At 42.9% G+C, this 25,072-nt stretch overlaps 1 protein-coding gene across 1 annotated transcript in view; it reads left to right on the top strand.

Annotated features, from left to right (window-relative positions):
- The window catches only part of LOC311000487 (activated CDC42 kinase 1-like), a 64,294-nt gene that overhangs the window by 26,252 nt on the left and 12,970 nt on the right, over positions 1–25,072 (top strand). The window contains exons 3-8 of the mRNA XM_083991213.1: positions 12,906–13,083; positions 14,864–14,934; positions 21,098–21,367; positions 22,197–22,349; positions 23,471–23,634; positions 24,635–24,754. Coding sequence (XP_083847339.1) covers positions 12,906–13,083; positions 14,864–14,934; positions 21,098–21,367; positions 22,197–22,349; positions 23,471–23,634; positions 24,635–24,754 — 956 coding nt within the window. The remainder of the gene's footprint in view (positions 1–12,905; positions 13,084–14,863; positions 14,935–21,097; positions 21,368–22,196; positions 22,350–23,470; positions 23,635–24,634; positions 24,755–25,072) is intronic.

Here is a 25,072-nt window from a genome sequence, read left to right as displayed (position 1 = left end):
GGAGGCTGTTGGCAGGTGTCGGTGGGGGTTGTTTTGGTTGTTTTTGGGTCTCTGGCGCTCTGCATATTAAGCAAAGCTACCAAAACAACCTTTGTTGACAAAAGCCAACACATATGTTGTGTGTTGGATGGGAAGCTCCTTTCATTCCCACACTCAGCTCTCCTCGGCGGTGACGCCCACCACCACACACAGCCTCTCCTTTGTGAATGATGAGGTGCTGTGGATGGTGGAGGGATTTAAGGAGAGCATAAAAGCCACGCAGGCTCTGGCAGAGGGTTCCTATCTGTGAGATCACAAATGACGCATCTCTGTCTGTCTGTGCATGCAGGCCTCCGTCACGGTCACTGTGTGTGCGTGTGTGTGTGTATAGATGTTCTGCTTGCAGAGTTTTAACAGGGATTAATCATGTTTGTTCTACTACTCCTTCACTCTACTCTGCTGCTTTCTGGCATCCAAGACCAAACCACAGACTGATGTTTTGCCACCAAAAGGTTGCAACTCATTTTAGAAATGCACTGGCAGTGTGTCCACCCGTATCCACTAAGCTATCTTTAATTCCCAACACTGTACGTCAATGTGGATCCAGCCAATGTGAGTGCATGCCTCTGCATGCCTGTGTCAGTGTACAGTGAGCATCATATTACAGAATCAAGCGTAATGCGTGCATGCAAGTCTGTGTGTGTGTGTGTTGCAGAACTCAGACATAATTCAGACCTCACACAGCTTTGTTCCTCATAATCTCATTAGCCAGCAAGCGACTAATTTGATGTCAATTCACGATAATACAATCTACACGGTGGAACCATTATTGTACAGCGGTTGAGTCATACTACTGTGTGTGTGTGTGTGTGTGTGTAGAGGGAGATGGAGGCCAGATAGGAGCAGTTAGACAGGATGGCAGTAGCTGCCTCATCGTGAGTGTGATCGTGTGAACACAGAGAAGACGCACAATGCAACAGGAGGGTTTGATTTAACCAAATGTGACTGTCAATGAGGATCAACTTTAAACTTTGATATGAATGAACATATTCAGTGACTGAAAATGCAAAAATAATGCAGCTCTCTCAGTTAACTGAGGTCCACATCAGAAACACAGCTACAGGCATCAGCAGCATTAGTTTCCCAGTTTGAGTCATGGCGTTTTTGCATGGAACACCAGAAACATGTCATTTCTGTGTATGTGATGATACTGAGATACTGTATAATGGTGTCGAGGTTTCATGCATTTTGTACTGTGTTGGTTTATCTGTCTGATGACAGTGGGTGCAAGGAAGAGAGTTATAATACAGTTTATGATCTGCATTACCAAAGTCAGACTTCCCTTTATTTCAGAATACTTATTATCATCAACGCAAAGTGTTGCTGACCACTGTAACTACCACAGAAGAAGGGGGATCTACCCAGATCAGTTGTTGACATGTCACTGTACTGGTTTCTATCAGTGGAGGGAGCATGTAGTGCACTGTGCAGATGGCCTGGCCTATAAATCACCAGATGTAAAGAAAAATGCTTGTTCGGTACAAGCTCCAACAAATATCATTTCATCAAAAACAACCACGCCAACTGAAACCCCAAATCATATCACAATATCTGCCATAATAATCTCAATATATATATATTTTTTTGCATATTGTTCAGTCCTTACCATATATCCAGTTTGGGGATTTATTGAGACCAACTGCAACTCACACTAAAATACTAAAAAATCCCAGTCATAACCATGTTACCTGTGCGGATGTAAAAACAACTCACAAAAAAGCAGAAACAATTCTTCTGTTCCCCCCTGTCTAAAAACAGAGCTTATGTTTATATCTTGATTCTGTGCTACTGAGATGTAACACTATACTGTGTGTGACTCGGTGCCACATTAGGACACAGGCAACAGAGGCAAACCAAAACCAATGCAGCCATATCAACACAGAACTAATGTCAAGTGTTACATATGAGACAATGTGTCCCTGTTCAACTTAATTGGCTGTGAACATTACTTAGTGACAGAAAGGAGATAAAATACAAAACTAAGAGACATGTGACTTGGCCTTCACACTGAGTTTCATTGATGGCTTTTTAATCACTTATAACTTACCCTTTCCTTAATAAAATATTACCAGCATCAATAGGAAGTACAACATAAATAGATGGTGGCTTATAGCATTCGCCAGCCTCCATTGTAAGATTTGGTGCCACCTAATGGTATCTCACTGGAACTGCAGGTTGACTTACTGACCATTAATCGCATTGGTCTAATCTCCTTAGGCAGGAGGCAGCTGACACCACTGTGACACATTTGTTCCACTGTTTTTTTTAAAGCATGAGTGTGACTGGCATACCTGCTGCTCCTCTGTACTGTAACCATTAACTGATACACTGGCCCTGCCCCGTCATTAAACATTCACTGTCTTCTGTCATCACCAGGACTTCCCCCCTCCCTCTGTCCCGGCCATGCTCTGTGTGTCTGCACTGATTTATCAAGTGTGGCCATGTCCAGCTTCATCATCACTGTCTACTGCAGATGATGCCAGAGTTAGCGCACAGATATATATACACATAGAATCAGTTCTTCCTATGGATGTTCTTTCTGGAAAACATGTATTTTTATTCAAGTGATAGATTTTGAATTCAGCCATGAATTAGTTAAAGGATCTGTTATAGACTCCTTGTCCAACTGCTGATTTGAAGGAATGTGCGCTATTTTTATGTCATCTGTTTCGTAGTCATGTGTGTTACATAACTGTTCCTTGTGCAAACATCTTCTCCTATTTTTTCGTAGCCATATAGTTTAATTTACTTGACCCGTTCCCTTGCAAAGCACATTAGCCAACTTATAGTTACAAAAGAATTTGCAGCAGGGATCTTGTGGTCTGGAGGGACTTTTTTTTGTGCCATTAATGGCATAACTCACTCCAGGGAGTTGTGTGTGTGTGTGTGTGTGTGTGTGTGTGTGTGTGTGTGTGTGTGTGTGTGTGTGTGTGTGTGTGTGTGTGTGTGTGTGTGTGTGTGTGTGTGTGTGTGTGTGTGTGTGTGTGTGTGTGTGTGTGTGTGTGTGTGTGTGTGTGTGTGTGTGTGTGTGTGTGTGTGTGTGTGTGTGTGTGTCAGTGTGTGTGTGTGTGTGTGTGTGTGTGTGTGTGTGTGCATATCTGGTTTCAGAGGGGAAAAGAAAGGAGGATAGGGTCTCTGCCCTGTCACATCCCATGTACTTGATGATTTTGAGCCAGATTCATGACATCACCTTTGTGTGAGTGAGTAACTGTGAGAATGAGACAGCTGATGAAGTCCAAACCACAAGGAATTCACACATAATCTCTTTAAATAATAGAAAGTGGACCTCAGATCCCCTTGAGCCATAAAACAAGTGAAGTGTGGAAGATATATTTAAAAAAAAAACTCCCAAGATCTTTCACTAGAACATGTATTGTAACTGTATATGACTATGTGTTGGTGATGGAAACTCACCATTCTTTCTTCAGGTGTGGATAACTTACAAGTTAGATTTAGCAACTTGATCTCAGTGTTGATCACTTGTCCTCACTGAGACTTTGATCAAAACTGAATTATAATTGAATGAAAATGTATTTTAGTGAATGTGATGAATTTTTACAGACAAAGGTTTAAGGATGGGAAATTCTGTCAGTGAGAACAAGTGATCAACAGTCTTGAGGATTGTTGGTACTAAGATAGTTTTATGTTAGAACAGTATAGTGATAAAACACAGATGGAGGCTCTGCTCTGATTCCTCTGGGTGTTCTATACTGAGGCAAGTAGGTCAGCACAAATAGTAGAGGTAAAAGACTCAAACTGCTCATACATTTTACACTTACTGTACATACATTACAGTACAACCTCTGTGCCCAGTGTTAGCTGTTGAGGTCAGACCTACTTGTACAAAGGCAGGACCACAGATCTTCTACATTGAGATTTTCCTCGTACAGTTTCATAAATCTGATGCAGCTCCTTCATCATAAAAGCCCCCTGGAATTTATATACGGTAATCTGGTTTATCTGGCATTAGGGCATTTATTTGATTGAGTAGTATAGCATTCACATGTGCCGATACCAATAACCGATAATATTTTTAATAGTTTATATACACACCTGAGGTTAAGAAATGCTAGTGAGTAAAGATGACTTTAACATTATAGCAATACAACCAACATCACTGCTGTTGTTTCAAATCAACTTAGGGGGCAAACAGACTGAAAATGAGTGAAATGAAGGCATTGTTGGCTAATTATAACTGTCTCTTGTGATCTGCAAAACATTTCTTATGTGACTTACCTGTGTTTTGGCCAATAATTATTGGTCAGTATTGGGCTGATAATTATCTGTACCGATAGTTATCGTGCTGGTCAAAGTAAAGCTGGACTACTTTGAAATAGGACAAAGGATTAATTCATTAATCTGGGTTTCTGTCATGTTTAAAATGACATTTTAAACCCTTGTTAACATTTACACACTAATACAATGTATTCAGTATTGTCCGAAAAAAGTATAGATTCATTCAGATACAATCTTTTGTGAATGATGTCTCAGGCTTAGCTCATGTCATAGTAAACTGGTTAACTAAAAAAACACTTATTTTTGTGAATGGAGGCACGTCGTGGACACAAACTAACAACAACAAATCATAAACAAAGCCACGGCACCACATGCTCTTCACAAATGTCTATAATCAAAGTCAGATGCCTCATGACAACAACCCCCATTTTGTTGTTGTTTTCTCTTCCTTTCCCTCCATGACTTCACTGCTCACCTCCCTTCCTTCCGCTGGAAAACTTCCTAATTGAAAGCAGTGGAGGATGGCAGTGAATTAAAGAGAGAGAGTGAGAGAGCAGAGAAATGCCCAAAGTGAAAAGGAAAAGGCCAAGCCAAATGCTGAATAGGCTGATTAACTATCAAAGAACAAAGCAAACCAATGAGCAGAGAGAGAAGAAATCTGTGAAAATAGAAAATCAAAAGCTGAATAGAGTCTGGACAGAGAGAGAGAGAGAATGAGGGGGCTCGTTACTTCTAAGGGTCTCAAAAGCAGCTGCTTAGGGTTTGTTTAGTCAGCAGAGTGGGAGAGAGATAACATTTTTGGAGGATTAGAGGCAGGAAATAAAAGGCAGCACCAAATAAAGAAGAAAATGCAACGGGTCGGCCAGACCCAGGGGAGGGAGGGGAGACCGGATTAATGAAGGAGTAAAGGACAGAAGGAGAAGGTTTATGCTGCCGCTGTTAAAGACAGAATTAATGTCAAAAAGACAGAAAATGAATTGAGAGAGATAATTACAGTTGGACGTCCTGGACAGGTCCTGATAAAAAAGTATGTTTCATATGTTAGCTATAATCTAAACTAACCAGTCAGAAGGCCTCTCTTTTTAAACTCTAAACATTGTGGATGTGTGATTGCTGAAATATTAGATAAGTGGATTTAGTCGACAGTTTCTGTGCCATGATGATTGATAATTACACATAGGTAGGCCTACTATAACACTTTAGGTGATTATTTCCAATATCGGTGAATTTACCAAACATTTGCTACAACTAACAGTTACGTTTTTATATAAAATGTCAGAAAAGAGTGAAAAATGTCCCTTTTAGGTTGCCAGCCCCTCTCCAGGGAACACCGTCTGGTGCGGCCATCCCAGCTCACAAGAAATCACAGTGCAGACTGCTGTTGTGTGTGAGGAAGCTGCTGGATGCAGTCAGAGTGTTTGTCTGTGTCATCAAGAGTCTCTTGAAGATTCATCTCCTCTCCTTACACCCTAACATGACTACTACCTAGAACTCTTACACCGAGGATAATAATAAGACCCAGCATATGGCAACAGTTATGTGTTTGACCACAAATGTACTGATTAAAGCTGAAGGATGTTGTGATTAACAGCAACAACATTTGAGGAGGGGTTGGATCATCAAAATTCTCTAATACTCTTGATAAAATGCAGGTAGTTCTCATATCAAGCTGCTTAGAGCGGTTCATTCCTAAAGAAATGTAAGTGAAACAAACTCGTATCTATATATAATCCCTTACAAAATGCAGTGTGTCATTTGGTTACTATAAAAAACATTATCCTCATATTGCTTTATCAGTCAAAGTCAATGGTTTCAGTAACAGTGACAGTCAAAAGACAGATTTCTTCACCATGGTGAATTTTAAGAAAAGCAGGCTGATAGATGAGGAAAGGGGGAGCAGTGGAGAAGAAGAAGGAGTGTGTGTGTGTGTGTGTGTGTGTGTGTTGTGGGGGTTGCATCACAGGAAACAAGCTCTCCATCCTGCAGTTGAATGTAACCCTTTGGCCCTGGATCAAATGCTGCTCCGGGGTGAATACCATGAAGCCTCTGTCCTCTGCACCACGCACAGCTCTGCCCTGCATGGAGCGTCTGACTGCCAGCAGGGGGGGGGGGGAGGAGGGGGGGGGGTAGACAGACAGGGTGAGGAGCAGAGCAGGAAAAGTACAGCAGGAGGAGGTGGGAAAGGGGGAGAAAGGGGGGGAGGAAACACCACAACTTTGCGAGGATCAAGACAGGAAATATAAAATATAAACACTCCACATGCATCAAAAGCACACAGAGTGGCTGTAAACAAACACACGGTATTGTTAACTGGAACCACGCAGACACACATGGTGTTGCAGCCTTAAAATGTGAAACCAGAGACACTCACTCACTCACTCTGACTCTCAGGTCTCTGCTGCCTGGCCGACTGGCCGGCCATTGAATCTGGGAGAAGTCGCTCCTATTTTTAGCCCCACGCTCGATGGAAGGATGGAAAAGCAAACAGACAGTAGCTGCACGCGCAAAGACACAGACAGAGAGAGAGAGAGAGGTAGTCTGTGTAAGGGAGAGAGGGACAGAGAGCGAGTGAAAAGAAGGGAGGAAGGAGGAGTGACTTATTTGTCTGCAAGTTCTGCAAGTTTGGATCACTGACTCATTGCTGTGTGAGGAGGACACATGGCTGGACTGGGCAGAAGTGGGAATCTTTCTCTCCTACAGACAGCAGCTTGTGGTCCCTCTACAGCCTGTTCTCATATTTTATAATACTGCTTCATTCTCTCTTGCACCCTAAAGTGCCACATGAATGCCTCTTTGCCTTCTTGAGGGATCTGAAGGTAAAGAAGGGGCTTACAGGAGGATTACCCCCGCCATGGAATGTTGTAGATTTACGAACCGGATCGTTGGAAGTTTTTCTTCCCCCTCTTGGGTTCGGAGCTGTGGGTCTGGATCAGAGGAGCGTGCGCGCTTCTTAGAATTCCCTCAGAGACCGGGGCCGCCGATCTGGGAGGACTGTTGCTCTGGTAATGGTCTAGAGGACGAGCAGCCAGCTCTGGACATTTAAAACTTGCACGTAAAACAATTTTTGCACCTTCACTCATCCAGACGATTAATTCAGGATGCGACGCTTTGACAAGCTGAAAAAGTCATTCCCCTTCCTGGCCCACTTTCATGTCTACCGAGTAAGTCTGGTGTCTGTCTGACGTGTCTGTCTGACTCAGAGGTTTTATTATCTGGTGATATGACATGGATAGTTGTAACTATAGTCAGAGATAGATCATGTGCTTTACTCAGATGATAGAATACAGCATTTGGATCATGAATATGGTATGGTGGAGGCCAGTTGTGTGTGTGTGTGTGTGTGTGTGTGTGTGTGTGTGTGTGTGTGTGTGTGTGTGTGTGTGTGTGTGTGTGTCTGTGTGTGTGTGTGTGGACTCGGCAGCTGGACTGGGGCTGTCCTCTGGGACGGTTGTTGTTATTGTAGCAGAATGTTAGAGCAGAACAGATCTGATACAGGACATGGCTTTGGCCAAGAGATTGGTGTGTGTGTGTGTGTGTGTGTGTGTGTGTGTGTGACTGTGTGTGTGCATGTGTGAGTTTGTGCGTGCATGTCTCCACCACCATGAGGAATGAGTTCAGGCCAGAGGCATTTCTCAGTAGGGACATCATGTTGTTTCTCTGCATATAAATTCCTACATCCCGTCTTCCCCTCTCTGTGCCATACTCGTTGTTTCTGTGTGTGTGGGTTGTTTTTTTCAAATTTTTGTTAATATATTTTTAGTAGTTAATGTAAACTTTGAGTGTTTATTTAAAAAAAAAAAGGGTGAAACCCAATTCAAACATTGCATGTTCCTCTTAAAACCCCCTACCACAGTTTCTAGAAATAACAGTGCAGGACTACTAGAGGATATCTGGCCCTGGATGGATTCCTCACAGTCCTTCCACAAGTCACACCTCATGGTTTGAACATGGCATTCCTCCTGCTGACCTCAAACCTCCTCCATGTGCATCTTCCTCTAAATCCCAGTATAGGAGATGTCAAGATTAGAGCCTGACTGATTTAGCAGTGAGCAGAATCCATAGGCCAACATTGGCACATATTGTCATAGGTGGAACCGGACATAAAGCTTCAAAAGGTTTGGTCAGGTGATTCCCTACACATGGCAGCTGACGAGTGATGTCTCTGCAGTAAGTTGCTAACTATTTTCTCTTTTCCGTATAACTGTCCCTGTCACACCGCCATGTCACTCATGCTTATCACATCTGTTTGCCATGTCAGCGAGGTAGCTAGCCAGTTATAGTTTGTCGATCGAGTAAGTAGTGTAGCATCTGCTGAGTGTTGTCCTCATGCACAGTGGTGGGATGCAAAGTAAAGTAAATAAACAACGTCCCCATGTTGTTCTCACAACAGTTATGTCGCTCACATTTTCATGCATGTATGATAAATCGGTTTGCTAGCTAATCACATGTGCCTTTCATAGCGAGTGAAAGCTAATGTGTTTCTACCTATACCTTATGATGACCACGATTAAGTCACATCCCCTGAATGTTGGTGACAGTATTTGATCTTTGTCAGATTAGCCTCGGCCCGTCTTTATCCCTGACTTTATTTCCATGCAGCACAAGTTTCATAGTAAAGTGTAAAATCTAAGATGTATAGGCCTGTTAAATGGGTTTTGTAAATTAGTTCGCAAGTTGATATATGATATAAGGGCTTTAGCACCTCGGTTTTGACCCTTCATGCCTCAGATGTGACACTGCCATGGAAGATGGCCCAAGAGGAAGCTGACTTGCGTCTTTGGCACTGTCCAGTGAAATAACACTTGAATGTTGACTGCCAGGGAGGATCAGACTCTGAGCCGTTTTGCGGAGGAGAAGGGAAATGATAGCTCATGGTTTACGCTCTGAGGAGGAGTTTGTTGTACTTGAGACAGAAATATATACATATTGGTTTGTTTGGGTTTCATGGGGTAAAATGTGAGGTTTGAACTGTCCTGGCACCAATGTGAACTGCAGATCATATAAACATGTCAAACGGTAAGAGAGCCTTTGGCACAACTTAGCACACAGTGGAGCAGCCAAACAGACTGTTGTATCATCTTTCTCAGGGTAAGGGTCAGGCATGATACAGCAAAATGCAAAATATGGAGATGGATTCAAATGACTGCAGCTGTAGTTAATCCTAAAGCCACAGGCATTACCAGCCCCTGTTTTAACCTGCATCTCTCTACAGTGACTCTAGGCTCTTACAGGTTATTAGATTGAATTCCCTTAAGCTATATGTTGGCTATGTTGTAGTACCAGTTACTTCTGCTTATTTCTCAGTGTTTCTTTACAGGCCAGGTCTGACATCAAAGAGTGGATGAACTCCCTTGCCTACTTGGATAGCAATACATGCGCGGAGTCGTGGACATTGCAAAAGTGATATCAGCTGACCCACTTTTATGTGCATAGCGATGACTTTGCATCAGGTTAGGGACATCTGAATCTGCAGATTGACCTGCAGTCAGACCTCGCATCTCAAATTGATGGAAAATGCAGCAGCACTGATACCGTGAGCCAATTGTAGATATGCATATGTTCAGTCTATAGGGATTGGTCACATGCAAACTGTTATTTTTTTATGGCTCAGCATTGGGTATGTATTTGCATGTGTGAGAAAAAAAAAATCTGCAGCTCCTCAGGTCACAGTCATTAGGCAAAAGGAAGTGACCTTTAACCAAGCCCATTGAGAAGTTTAGACGACAGAGAGGAAGCTGTGACCTCTCTGACTCTTTCCCCTGGACCATGTCTCACAACACAGGAAGTTCCTCATTCAGAGTCTAATTACTGCTCAGTAGAGTGACCCTTATGCCCTGAGAGCATCCACCCTTAAGGTCTCCCTGTCAAGCTGTGCAGATTAGGGATGTTTGTCATATTTGTGTTGGTTTACGCAGCCACTTCACCTTTGAGACCGGTAATAATCCTCAGGAAGAATATGAGCAGGTGTAATGGAAGAGTAGATGAGCTCGACTTTTATCTAGCCTTATGCTAAGCTACTCTCCACCATTTTAACTCAAAGCCCTGTGAAGATGCTCATCTAGATTTAAGATGAAATTCAGATCCATTTTGTGCTGGTTTTGGCTGGTCACATTAAGCAGACGGTGATGGATGATGTTTTAAATGGGGTGTTGTCTTTTGACATTGAAGATTGATGGTCTGACTCAGTGTTGTACATGAGGGATGAAGTATACACCGTATGTTGTGGTCAGATTGTTGAGGAGACTCCCTTATTCTCATTCACGAACCGTTCTTAAGAACAAATTTGTTCTTAAGTCCTACTTACGAAGTTTTTACGAAGATTGTGGCATTCATGAATGTTTTCTTATCCAGAATTTGTTCTTAACTAAGAACAAAATCTACGAACAGTCAGGAGTATACTTACGCACTTTTAGGTGCTGAGACTTCTGCAAAAATAACCGATTATAGCGTTTTCTTTTGTTCTGCAGTTGTATGATATTATATGATTTGAATAAGAATTATTTTCTTATCTTTTATGATGTTTTTAATAATCATATATATTAATAATAATAATAGACAAATCATTGCAGTCTCTTAAAAAACATTATAGACACTTAATTCATATCAGTTGTTTTTTTCTCTTTTTTGGGGGGGCGGGGGGGGCATACAGCTGCCGATATGATTTTTTTTTTTTCCTAATTGCGGGCTGCAACAGTGCACTTACTGTTGAAGTGTTCACACTATACACAACCGTTTTTTTTTCCATATGTGATAATATGATGATATTTATGATGGCACACGTGAGAGTGTGGTCTCTCTGATAACAACCGAAGAGCTGCATCCACTGCTGACACTAAATATAGCCTAAATATAAATATAAAAATATAAACTATAAGCCTTTTGTTTGTTTCTTTGTTTCATTCCTGCCGCAGTAGCGCCACTTCACTATTTAAGTTCTTTTTACGTTTGGAGTCTGGTGCTCCCTCCCAGATTTTCATTTGAGCGTTTCAACTTTCTTTCTCCCTTCACCTTCTCTGCTCAGTGCCTGTGGGTCCTGTGTGCACACGGCCCTGCAGTCTCATGCCCTTTTACGGGCATTGATGGGGCTGTTACCTATGCTAATCATATGTTAATTAGACTCACCTGGCACACGCCCTCAACTTACGAGGAGATGGCATTCATCAAGTAGGAACACAGCTGCGAACAATTCTGAGGCTTACGAACGCGTTGATGAATCTGATGTAGGGTTTTCTTAAAGCAGAAGTGAGTGATATATTTGTGTTAATATAAGTCTTAAATAGTTATATCTTCCGACAGCAATCACTTACATAGAGTGTTTGGACTGAAACACGGGTCTCTCAGTCCCTCTGCTCTGCTCTGAGCCGAAGAGAAAACATTTATCGTATCCTACAGTTTTTATCCAATGAGGAGAGAGAACGGCATGCAGGGCTGTGTGTGCAGCCAAGGAACGCCGTGAATGTGGTGACGTAGCGACGAGGACTGTTATGGTGCGTTCAAGGAAACTCGTATTTTTCCGACCGTGAAGTGGTACCAGTTCGATCTGGTACGAGTTCACCGGTCGGAAGTTACGAGTGGCCGTTATAGTGACTTTCACCGGTAAAACAGGTCGGAAAAACACGAGTGGGTTGCCTGGAACGCTACAAAGTCGTAAGTTGTGACTTGAAGCTGTAATTTACGATTTCAAAAGCCTGCCTGGAACGCAGCATTAGCGAAAACGACTGGATCACTCACTTCTGCTTTAAGGAACCTCTTAAGAACAACTTAAGAAAGAATCTAAGAAGGTTCTTAAGAAGATATTGGTGAATAAGGCCCATTGTCTTCACTGACACTTATGGACACCAGATGTGAATCCATCATCAGACAGTGATGTCCACAAAGCACCTGCAACAAGGCTGCAATAAGACATCTCTCTGTTTTATATTCAATGTATTTCATGTCATTTGAATATATGATAAATCACAGTTGATGTAAGTGGTTTATGAACACCACAGTGATGTAGAATCGATGTAATCACAACGTGTACTGTAAGAAAATCAGTATACAGTAGTGTCTTGGCCTAATGACATGCAATGCTGCATTTGGCTCCGTGCTCTGTGTCCTTGTTTATGTGAGCTCAGTTTGAGAAAACTGATCCTGTGTGTGTGTGTGTGTGTGTGTGTGTGTGTGTGTGTGTGTGTGTGTGTGTGTGTGTGTGTGTGTGTGTGTGTGTGTGTGTGTGTGTGTGTGTGTGTGTGTGTGTGTGTGTGTGTGTGTGTGTGTGTGTGTGTGTGTGTGTGCGTGTGCCTGTGTGTGTGTGCCTGTGTGTGTCTGTGTGTGCCTGTGTGCTTGAGTATATATTTATGTCACCAGTTTTGGTCAGTATGGTCAGGTATGTGGCCTGTAAATGTCAATGTCTCAGCATCTAAGCAGGAATCTTAGTGTGCTGTAAACAATTACCGGGAAGCACACAATGACTCTGAGCTCAGTTTCCTCTTCTTTTTTTTAACATAAAAGAATGGTTTGTTTGTTGCTCAGTGACTTTCTCTCTGGCTGTATTTCCTTGATTTTGTACCAAGATTTGAGAAAATTGTCAAATGAATATTGAACAGTTTAAACTCAGTTTCCTGTATTCTGTGTGTATGTGTTTGCAGAAACTGGGCAGTAGCATGCAGTGCGAGGAAGGCACAGAATGGCTGCTGGAGCTGCTGATGGAGGTGCAGTTGCAGCAGTACTTCCTGCGGATCCGAGACGACCTCAACGTAACACGGCTGTCACATTTCGACTACGTAAAGAACGAGGACCTGGAAAAGATTGGCATGGGTCGACCTGGTGAGGCTTTGTGGGTGTGGGTGTGTGTGTGTGTGTGTGTGTGTGTGTGTGTGTGTGCTGTGGTATGAAGTATGTTGCAAAAACCTTATGAGTCCAGGTGGGCTTTATGCACAGTTCCCCTACTTCCTGAACTTAATGCTGCTCATTTGTTTCCTGTTTTACATTATTGGACACACTGATGAATCCAGGTGTGTCTGAGTAGTCACAATGGTCAGACACACCTGGATTAATCAGGTTGTCCAATAATGTAAGACAGGAAATGAAGGAGCAGCATTAAGTCCAGGAAGTAGTGGAGCTGTGCATCCAGCCCATAGCCTGTGTCATACCTGATGGCTAAAGCAATGTGAAGATTGTAAACATGACTACCAACTCTGGCATGTTAGCATTGCCACTGTGTGTATCCACCTTTTTCCAAACGTCAAAAAACGTAAGCCGGTTTTGCTCTTCCGGTGGAATTTTATGTTTACGTCTCCATGGTTTCGGTAGTCGCGGTAAATGCATGGATTTTATTTTTTTCTTCAATGAAAATCTGTAAAACGCGTGGATCATCACAGCAGCTTTTAACAATGGATATCACACAAATTGACATCTGTGTTAAAAGCCAGCGTTAATATATCCATGCGTTTGCCGCAACTATGACAACGAAACTGAAAACCATGGAAACGTAAACGTACAATTCTACCGGAAATGCAAAACCGGCTTCCGGTTTTGACCATACAGTAGATGACGCTCAGAATATTGTGGATAACAGAACGTTAATTAGAGGCTTCAGATTAAACAGAGCATTTCTGACCACTGTTGTACAGCATCATAAGGTCAACTGCATATCTGACCAGCAGCCAGGTAGGACCAATCTTCAACAGTGGCTTAGTTGCTTTATTTTGGCTTGTAAGGAAGTGTCATTTGGATAAGCATGATAAGCAAGTGTTACTCACGTCTAACTGCTTGGCTTGCTTTGAATGTTTGCTCCTCACTTTATTATATTATATATAATCAGCAATAATAAATCAGCTTCTGTCTTCACCGTTTAGCTATCATGACATCAACTATACGACGACAGTGACAATTTTTAGCTGTAGTACTGTGTGAATTGTGTCCTTCCAGTTTTCCATTTGCTTCTGCATGCCTATATAAGGGAAATTCCTACAGCTATATATAGCCTAAAGCATTACTTTTTAGTCTGCAGTAATGTCAGTGTGTCATTTGGCTCACCCTCTGCAGAGCTGGAGCAAATCCTCCATCACTAATACCCCTAATATCATTTAAAGTCACAACTGGTAATTAGGTACAATAGGAGGGGACAAGTCTTTTGTCTGTGGTTTGTGTGTGTGAAAGGGATGGCAGCAGCAATGTTCTAAATCCAGTTACTGAAGCCCTCGGGGCCTCATCTTCAGAGCCGCTTATGACTAATTACACCCACATCTCCTGTTCATGTATTCACTCACATCTCTCTCCTGTGCTCCAGGTTCTCCATCTTTTCTCCTCTCCTTGTATTTGTATTTTATCGCTGGTCTCCTCTCACATATAGTATAATATTCTTCCCCATCTTTTCTTCCCCCTATCCCATCTACTCTGGCTGCTCTGAGATTTCTTCCAATTACTTGAAATTCTACATAGTACACCTTCTGTAACTTGACTCTTAACTGGTCCAATGAGACCATCCAGTTCGCGAAGGCACGTAGCAGAAGAAGCAGCTGCAGTCTTCCATCTCCTTGTATATGTTTGACTAGCGACCATCACTATATTCATGTTATTTTTGTCTTTTATTCTCTTGATAAAGGGCAGAGACGACTGTGGGAAGCTGTGAAAAGGAGGAAAGCCATGTGCAAACGCAAGTCCTGGATGAGCAAGGTGACGGATATAGACAAGCACAACATACACACACACACAGGACTCATTTATTATGGTACATGGTATGCTTGACAATATGTCGCCATGGCGGCGTCTGTCTGTCTGTCAGTCTGTCAGTGTGGAATACATTCATGTGAACACAAAGATTCCTTAACAATACATGGTGGAAACGTCACAACCTGACCACAGTTCACCCCTCTACACATGACTCCATCACATTCTGCAACACCTGAACAAAACAGTGAGCACAGATATATTAGGACATATCACCTCACTTCTGACTCAGAAGTGCTTAATACTGCTGGTGTGTTAAAGGGATAGTTTAACATTTTGGCAAATTGGCCCATTACCATAATCCCCATAGTTTTAGGAGTAGGTCCGTTACCTGTAGTTGTTGGTGTAAGCTGTTCTTAGAACGGCCCAGCAGAGCCGCAATGGAGGCTCATGAGATTTATCAAACTCATCAAATCCACAATCCAACAACTCCAAAACGCTCTGGTGGACAAGTTGTGACCCGCACATTCACCACGTGATATGACTATGAGATAATAACAGAACGTTACGAGACAGAGTTGTTTTAGAGGGAAATACAGAGACTGCTTGATGAAAAACTGTCCCTGAAGGCAACGTGCATCAGCAGTTTTGCATGAATTTACCTCTAAAACAACTCTAATAACGTTCTGTTATTATCTCATAGCGTGGTGAATGTGCAGGTCACAACTTGTCCACCAGAGCGTTGTGGAGTTGTTGCATTGTGTATTTGATGAGGGAAACCAAGAAATCCCATGAGCCTCCGTAGCGTAGCTCTGAGCAGCTCGCGGCTCTGCTCCGCTGTTCTAAAAACATTTTACACCGACGTACTGTAACAAACGTACTCCTAAAACTATAGGGATTATGGCAATGGGCCAATTTGCCAAATTGTTGAACTATCCCTTTAAGTTAATATAAGCAGTTAGTCATATTTCTGGCAACAAAAGAGTTTACTGGGAGTGGTGGTGTGAATAGTAACATAGTATCAATCAGCTCCAGTGACCACTGTGGCACAACAGCCTGGCTTCAGTGAAGCATTCTGGGAGGGAGGCAACAGTCTGGGGAAACATATGAAGAAGTGATTCTCTTATTGGTTCTGTGAATGTTTTTGAGAGAGAAAACACATCTGTTCCTCACAGATGTGCATGTGCATCTGTGAAGAACGTTCCTCTTGAGAACGAGACAGCTTGACCCCTCACATGAGGATGAGCACGTCCGCATTCAGATCCGGACAAACACAAACACACGAGTCAAGTCACAAGAGCTGGTGACACACTGATTCAGAGCACGCTGCATGCACAGAAATGTTGTCTCAGGAAGCAGAGAGTTTTCCCCTTAAAGAGACATAACCACGATTGACTCTTTGTGAGGACCAGTTTGAGTCACAGGCTGTACAGAACGAGGACATTTTATAGCAGAAGGGCTATTTAGGGTTTTATGGTTAGAATTAGGGTAAGGTCTGACAAAGATGTGTGTTCCTGCATGTGTGTGTGTGTGTGTGTTTGTTGGGATCTGAGTGGATGTCCTGGTGCCCAGTGGACGGTGCTCGTCGTCTATAATTACACCTGTCAGTTTGCACGCCTGGCACCATCTTCAGCTTGAGTAATCTGCTTCCTCAGCCCACTTTGAATGTGTGTGTGCACATGAGTGTCTGTGTGTGTGTGTGTGTGTGTGTGTGTGGGCGCTGCTCTGCCATAGTCAGAATCTTTTGAATTTCGAGCGTCCTATTTGAAACCCACTTGCCACACAGCGACCACAGAGAGGTGGTGTTTTTAAAAAGGTCTGCAGCATTATGTCATGTCTGGTCCAGTGTGAATGTGAAACCACACACCCCGTGCTACTGTTTATATCTGGACAGTCAAATATGTTTGGCACTGCGCATTCATTGACACCTCTTTTTCACTGATGATACCATTTCTGAATACTGACCTTTGTTTATGAGCCAGTAATGAGTTCACATGTTTCATTCATTCATTCATTCATTCATTCATTCATTCATTCATTCATTCACTCACTCACTTCACCGGACAAGCTACTGCTATAAATCCATTAAAGCCCCAGTATGTAACTTATTTGGCTTTTTATTAGCAAAAATCAAATATGTCTTTCATAAATCCGTATTTCACTGAAGTGGAATCACACCTGCATACAAATGAAAGCTTTCTCGTACCTTAGAATGAGTTGTTACAAGTCGTTACAAATACATAAGTGGGCGACGCACCGAACCGAGGCGGCCATGTTGCATCGCCATTTTTTTTACGTTGAGTGGCAGCCTGACCGTAGGTAACCATAGAAACTCAGCGGAGCTGTCGGCTCGGCCTGTTAAAACTGTCACCACTGTGTAGTGTGAGGAAGGACGGAGGCACTGATGTTGCATTCAGGTGCAGTCAGGCAGACGGCCGTCGGCAAACCAACCGGATGTCATTTTACTCCACCAGAGAAAGACGGTAAAACGTGGGTCAGGTAAACAATACGACATCACCATATTGTCAGGCCTGTATTGTTTTGCCTCGTGCTGGTGGACCACTTGTTTACATAGACGCTTGTTTATCCTGTTACATGCAGCGTCTGTTGTCTGTCTGACATCTGCCCGATTTCACCTGAATGCAACATCAAGAATAAGTTCAGATATGCAACCACACCGCTAGATGGGGGGAATTCCTACATACTATACCTTTAAGCTAACATCTGTGATGCTACATGCTAACTGAAATAATTTGTCTTTTTTATATTATATTTTTATTTCAGTTAGCATGTAGCATTACAGATGTTAGCTTAAAGCAGAAGTAAGCGGAATGTTTGTGTTAATATAAGTCTTAAATAGTTATATCCTCCGACAGCAATCACTTCTATAGAGTGTTTGGTCTGAAACACGGGTCTGTCAGTCACTCTGCTCTGCTGTAAGCCGAGGAGAAAACTTTCCTTGTATCCTACAACCTTTATCCAATGAGGAGAGAGAACGGCATAAAGGGGCGGTCCTCTCTGTGTGTGCAGCCAAGGGAATGCGCGTGAATGTGGTGACGTAGGGACGAGGGCGGGGACTGCTAACTCGGCTGACGAGAAGTTAGCCAAAACGACCGGATCGCTTACTTCTGCTTTAACGGATTTATAGCAGTAGCTTGTCAGGTGAAGTGAATGAATGAATGAAACATGTGAACTCATGAGACAATTCAGTTTTATATCTGCACTTACTGATATCAGCTTCAGTTTTGGTGCATTCCTATTTTGGTAAACAGTTTTATTTAGTGTGTCTAAACAAAGCTTTCTCTTAATGCCTCTGCACACAGAGAGCACACACATTGTTTGGGTTCAAATTAAGGGGAAACACACACACACACACACACACACATATATATATATATATATATACACACACACACACACACACACACACACACACACACACACTAAAACATTCACTAATACTGATAGTGCTCCCTAATGAGTACTTCCTAACAGCTAAGTTGTTCCTGCTGTGTTGACAGTGGTTAAGCCAAGAGGTAGGAAATTTCTCTCTCTACCCCTAATGATAGTGTGTTTGTGTGCTTGTGTGTGTGAGTGCGCTTTGATACCCATGCATACTGTAGTCTTTGACCATCAGCTACTAGTTATTGTTGAAAACATACCACCATACAACACATAGACAGATGTTTTGTCATGCTGTATTTATGGCTTTGAGTGTGTGAACATGTTGGAGGTAGAGGAGGCCCAGATAAGAGCTGGGGGATCTCTGGTGGTTCCTCTGGGAGAGTGGTTTGACTGTTGGACGCTGGCCATAACCTACGCTCCTTTCCAACCACACACTCTTTAACACTGCACACACTGCACATAGATACACTTTTACAACAGCAAAGCAAGTTAGGGCTCAGTGTTTATGCTGGAGAATGAATTATGGTTCAGTTTGAAGAGTTTCAGCACCTACAGTGGATGTGGTGGCTCTGTAGGTATGTAGAGCCCCCCTCCCCAACTGAAGCTGACACCTCCGTCAAAGTTTAACTACACATAGGGGCTGTGTGCGCTATACTGCCTATAGGCAAAGTGCAGTATCTGTAAAAATACCAAACTGAGAAAAACTGCTTTTTGTGTTTTTCATTGTCAGGTTTAAGCATCAAATTATGAACCAAGTCTATATTGATTAGATAAAGGTGGACTGAATTGAATGTATTTTGTAGTTTGTCTTTCTGACCAATTTTGACCATTTTATGGCAGATACTGCACTTTGGCTTGGTATTAGCTACAGATACAGTACTTTGCCTTGGTTTCACAGTGCTTTTGGATGGACAGCAAATAAAAACCCCAATAACTCTGGAAATTTTAGCAGTACCAATATCAAATTCTACCAGATTGAAGAGAATATGCCACACTTTTGATTGGTCAAAAAAAATTGAAACAATGCAGATACTTTGCCTTTGTAGGGCAGTATAGTGAAACTCAAGAAACTGCTACCGGCCTCAGAGTGCTTCAACAATGCTAGTTGGTAGTGTAGATATCCATCTAGCCATGTCCAGGGTAAACTTCCTCTATGCTTCCATTGTTGCTGATATCACCAAAAAATTCAAGAGAATCTGCCAAATACCTCCTATTGCCTTTTAGCCTAAGACACTTCCAGTCAGTGTTGCCTGTGACAGTGAGTTAGTGGGTCCATCCTGCGTGTGGGAGAGGCGTGCAGGGGGAGAGCACAGGAGAGAGATAAGGAAATACATTTTTGTGAGGCTTATAGAAATAGAAGAGGACGGCTGTTAAAGTTTAGAATAGTAAATGAGTGTCTGGTGTCCTCTCTGCCTCTCCACCCACACTCTGCAGCTCAGTGTCCAGGCACATAGCTCCGATAAAGCTGTAAGATAAAACACAAATGAGTCTTTTCAGCCTCCCAGATGAGTTGCAAACATGCTGTTAATGCAATAATAGACTCTGTACTGTTTATTAGCAGTGCAATCCATGTTTTTTTTGTCTTGATTGACTTTGTTTCTCTCTTCTTTTGCCACATTATTTCATCTTAAAGTGATAGTTCACTCAAAATTCAAATTTCACTCATTATCTACTCACCCTCATGTCGACTAAGAGCTGTGAGAATTTTCAGAGTCCTCCGTTCCTTCTCTGAGTTACGGGGGGGTCCGCGCAGCAGTATTTGTCCATATAATGGTTGTCAATGGATACCAACTTTCTTCATCCAAAAAGACACACCAAAAAACATCCAAATACCTCCATACTGCTCGTCTGTAATGTCCCTCTTGTATTGAAGCCCCGACATGAGAAATTGTTCCGAAAAAAATTAAATAAGTCTATGTTTTAAGCTTGTTTGTAGCGGAAGCTCCCAGTGTCTCAGTTCACTGCTCTTCCTGTGTCAGTGCAAATCTCACGTGATTTGCACTGACCGGCGGAACAATGTGCTCAGCCAGCCAGTCGGGGCTTCAATACCAGAGGCCAGAGGGACATTACAGACGAGCAGTATGGAGGTATTTGGATGTTTTTTGGTGTGTCTTTTTGGACGAAGAAAGTTGGTATCCATTGACAACCATTATATGGACAAATACTGCTGCGCGGACCCCCCCGTAACTCAGAGAAGGCACGGAGGACTCTAAAATTCTCACAGCTCTTAGTCGACATTAGCCACGTAAACCAGCCTCTCGCGGAAATGCATTTCATTTCATTTCTCGGGAGAGTCTGGCCTCATCCCCCCTCTAAGCGTTTGAGGTGGGCGGGAGCTGGGCGGGAGTAGTAGCAAAGACGGTTTAATATCTTTGGTAGTAGCGTTGTACAGACAACCCCATTCAGCCAATCAGCAAGTTGGTGTAGTGACGGGGCTTTGCACCAGTCGGTCCCTGATTGGCCAACGTGCTGTGTCAATCACAGCGGGCGACGCTGATTGGCTCGCCCTTCTGAGGGTTTCAGTCCAAACGCTTAGAATGGGGATGAGGCCAGACTCTCCCTCGGAATGAAATGAAATGCACTTCCGCGAGAGGCTGGTTTACGAGGCTAAGTCGACATGAGGATGAGTAGATAATGAGTGAAATTTGAATTTTGGGTGAACTATCCCTTTAACACTACTGTCATGAACCTGTTGGAGTACGATATGCGCTGTATTGTTTCTTCACTCTTCTCATTCCTCATCTCTTCGTCTGGTCCTCTGCAGGTATTTAGTGGTAAGCGCCCAGATGGAGTAGACTTCCCCCAGCAGGGCCAGCCGGCCTCCTCCTTTCGAAAGCTGTCTCCCACCCCTCCCCTGGGCCTGGGGGACAGAGTCCTGGCTGCACAGCCCGGTGGTGGTGCTCCCCTGGATGGGCAGCAGCAGGCTCTGACTTGCCTTATCCCTGAGAAGGACCTGACGTTGTTTGAGAAGCTCGGGGACGGCTCCTTTGGCGTTGTGAAGAGAGGAGAGTGGCTGACACCTGCGGGGAAGGTGGTGAGGCCATTTCTACTCCTCAAAATGATTCAGTTCTCCAAATAAAAATGTTAAAGCGATACATGTAGTTCACCCAACATTGAAATTTCACTCATTATCTATTCACCCTCATGTCGACTAAGGGCTGGGAGAAGTTTCAGAGTTATCTGTGGCTTCTCTGAGTTACAGGGGGTCTCGGCGTAGCAGTGCATGTCCATATGACAGTTGCAAATGGATACCAACTGTCTTCGTAACAAAAAGACACACCAAAAAACATCCAAATACCTCCATGCTGCTCGTATGTAATGTCCGTCTTGTATTGAAGCCCCGAAATGCAAAATTGTCCTGAAAAAAATTAAATAAGTCTATATTTCAAGCTTGTTTTGTAGCAGAAGCTTCTCGAAGCTCCTCTTCCCGGTTCGTCAAATTTGGACGAACCAGGGTCTGTCCTCTTCCCGGTTTGTCCAAATTGGACGAACCTGGAAGAGGAGCTTCCGCTACAAATAAGCTTGAAAAATAGACTTAATTAATTTTTTCGGGATAATTTCGCATTTCGGGGCTTCAATACAAGACGGACATTACATACGAGCAGCATGGAGGTATTTGGATGTTTTTTGGTGTGTCTTTTTGTTACGAAGACAGTTGGTATCCATTTGCAACTGTCATATGGACATGCACTGCTACGCCGAGACCCCCTGTAACTCAGAGAAGCCACGGATAACTCTGAAACTTCTCCCAGCCCTTAGTCCACATGAGGCTGAGTAGATAATGAGTGAAATTTTAATTTTGGGTGAACTATCCCTTTAATGAATGTAAAACTATCATATGAAATCCTTGTACTGATATCCAGGTGAATGTAGCTGTGAAGTGTCTGAAGACAGATGTGCTCAGCCAGCCTGAAGCTCTGGAGGATTTCATCTGTGAGGTCAACGCCATGCACTCCCTGGACCACCAGAACCTCATCCGCCTCTACGGTGTGGTGCTCACACACCCAATGAAGATGGTAGTGGACACACAGAAATACACACACACAGGGAGGAATACACAGAGACAGATAAACACTTGCACATAGCATACAGGAGGCAGAGGTGTTAGTACACTCGCTTTTTCTTGGCCTGCCCATGCTCCCACCTACACCCACACAAATGTCTCTGTCTCTGCCTCTCTCTCTCTCAGCTTCCTCTATGACCTTTAAGTCTGTTGGAATCAGATCAGGCATCTCAAGGCTTTTGTCAGGACAGAAGAGTGATGGGATGATGGAGGAAAGAGGAGAGACAGGAAGGGAGGGGAGCGAGTGGGTGGAGGGCTGAATAATGGCTGACATTTCAACCTTGTTGTTTTCAGCCCTTTTAGTCACTCCGTCATTTTACTAAATAGTTCTTGGACTGTGTTCCCACCTATTCCAACGCTCCGTGTTTATTGCTTTCTCCTTTGTCATGACCACATTTCTTTTCCTATTCTCACATTTTCCCTCATTTTATCTTAAAGGGATAGTTCACCCAAAATTGAAATTCACTCAATATCTACTCACCCTCATGTGGACCAAGGGCTGGAAGAAGTTTCAGAGTCCTCCGTGGCTTCTCTGAGTTACAGGGGGTCTCGGCGTAGCAGTGCATGTCCATATAACGGTTGCAAATGGACTTTGTAACAAAAAGACACACCAAAAAACATCCAAATACCTCCATGCTGCTCGTATGTAATGTCCGTCTTGTATTGAAGCCCCGAAATGCGAAATTGTCCCGAAAATTTTTTAATAAGTCTATATTTCAAGCTTATTTGTAGCGGAAGCTTCTCGAGGCTCCTCTTCCCGGTTCGTCCAATTTGGACGAACCAGGGTCCGTCCTCTTCCCAGTTCGTCCAAATTTGACGAACCGGGAAGAGGAGCTTCGAGAAGCTTCTGCTACAAAACAAGCTTGAAATATAGACTTATTTAATTTTTTTCGGGACAAGCCACGGAGGACTCTGAAACTTCTCCCAGCCCTTAGTCGACATGAGGGTGAGTAGATAAAAAAAAATCAATTTTGGGTGAACTATCCCTTTAAAAATCACACCTCTATCTTTTCTCCGCTGTATCCTTACTCCCTCTTTTCACCCACCCTCTGTCTGTCTCTCTGTGTCTTGTAGGTGACGGAGCTGGCTCCTCTTGGTTCTCTGCTGGAGCGTTTGCGATGTGTTCGTCCACAGGGTCCGGTGCTGATCCACACTCTGTGTCAGTATGCAGTGCAGGTGGCCTGTGGCATGGCTTACCTGGAGCAGAGGAGGTTCATCCACAGGGACCTGGCAGCCAGGTAGGAGACAAAGAGCTACAACAACAGAAACGTGCATATACTAGTGTATAATAAGTGCATATTCATAATAATGATTTATAATTCTCTATGAATCATATTCTTCTTTGAGGATTTTTTTTACTGGTACATTGGATTATTTATATTTCCTTTCCCTCTCCTCCACCCAGAAATTTACAAGCCATTACAGAGAGACTTGGCACACAGCTTAAATGAGTCAGTTGTTGGCTGGCTGGACTGGGTGGTCTAAATTCCTGGTCTTTCCCAAATTAGTCACTTTCACTAAAGTGTTGGAATTACTTAACTGCTGGAGAAAAACTTAATGGCTGGTAGAAATGAGTCAGTCTCCCCATTAAAGGTGTGTTAAAATGGTACACAGGACTATTGTGGTATATGAAACACTCAGAAGGTTTCTCAAGCCGTGGTTTTAAATTCTGGACTATCCACGTCTTGGTGGTTTTATAACCTGTGAGACTGTTAATTACATACCTCATATGCTCCATATTTATTTCATCCCCACAAAATCTACAGCAGTTGAGTGCACAGTGAATACCACTTGCAGTACATTATGCATAGCATTCAAGTGTAGTGTAATTGAATGGCACAGGGAATATGTTGATACTGGGATCACGTTTCGATTGTGATTTAGCACCGATCATCACAACAGGCTCCTTTTATGGTGGATTCAGGTTGACAGGCAACGTTAAAATTCACCACTACATTGTGTCACTTGTGTGTTTTCTATGTGTGTATAATGATTGACCTAAATGATGTGATATGATTGTTTTTACAATGGTCAAGTTCATTTGGATAAAGAATACTTTTTGATTATCTTCTGAACAAATGGTTTAATGTTTATCAGTCCAGACTGTCGTTGCTGTGTGTGGAGAGGACTTGTGTGATGAGCTTTAATCAATCTTGAGTTGGTTGTAATGACTGTTTCTGACATTACAAAGTTCAACAAAATGTAACAAATGTTAAATGTTTGAACCTGTCTCTTCAGGAACATCCTGCTGGCCTCAGCTCACAGAGTGAAGATCGGTGACTTTGGGCTTATGAGGGCGCTGCCCAACAACCATGAGCACTATGTCATGCAGGAGCATCGCAAGGTCCCCTTTGCATGGTGGGTGGACGGCACAATAACTTTAAGTTGTTTGGATGTGATGCAGACTTGGAGATAGAGTTAGACAATAGGGTTTGATTGGTCAAAGCTTCACCCCAGTCCTCTTATAAAACACGATTTCTCTGCTTTCTTTGCCAAATCCTGTGTCAGTCAAGCAACAAGTTAGAAATCTGTCTTTTCTTTTCCTATCTAGTGATTTTATTCACATGTTTGATTTTAGCCAAGTTTCAAATTAATACACGTTTAACTCCAGTTTTCTGTCACAATAGCTGCATTAAAGGAATCAGTTCACCCCATACGAATGAAAGTGGGCTTTAC

This window comes from Trachurus trachurus, assembly GCF_905171665.1.
Source record: "Trachurus trachurus genome assembly, chromosome: 17".
In the NCBI taxonomy this organism is placed as follows: domain Eukaryota; kingdom Metazoa; phylum Chordata; class Actinopteri; order Carangiformes; family Carangidae; genus Trachurus; species Trachurus trachurus.
Note: the sequence above shows the minus strand (reverse complement) of the source record. Positions and strands in the feature narration are given on the sequence as shown.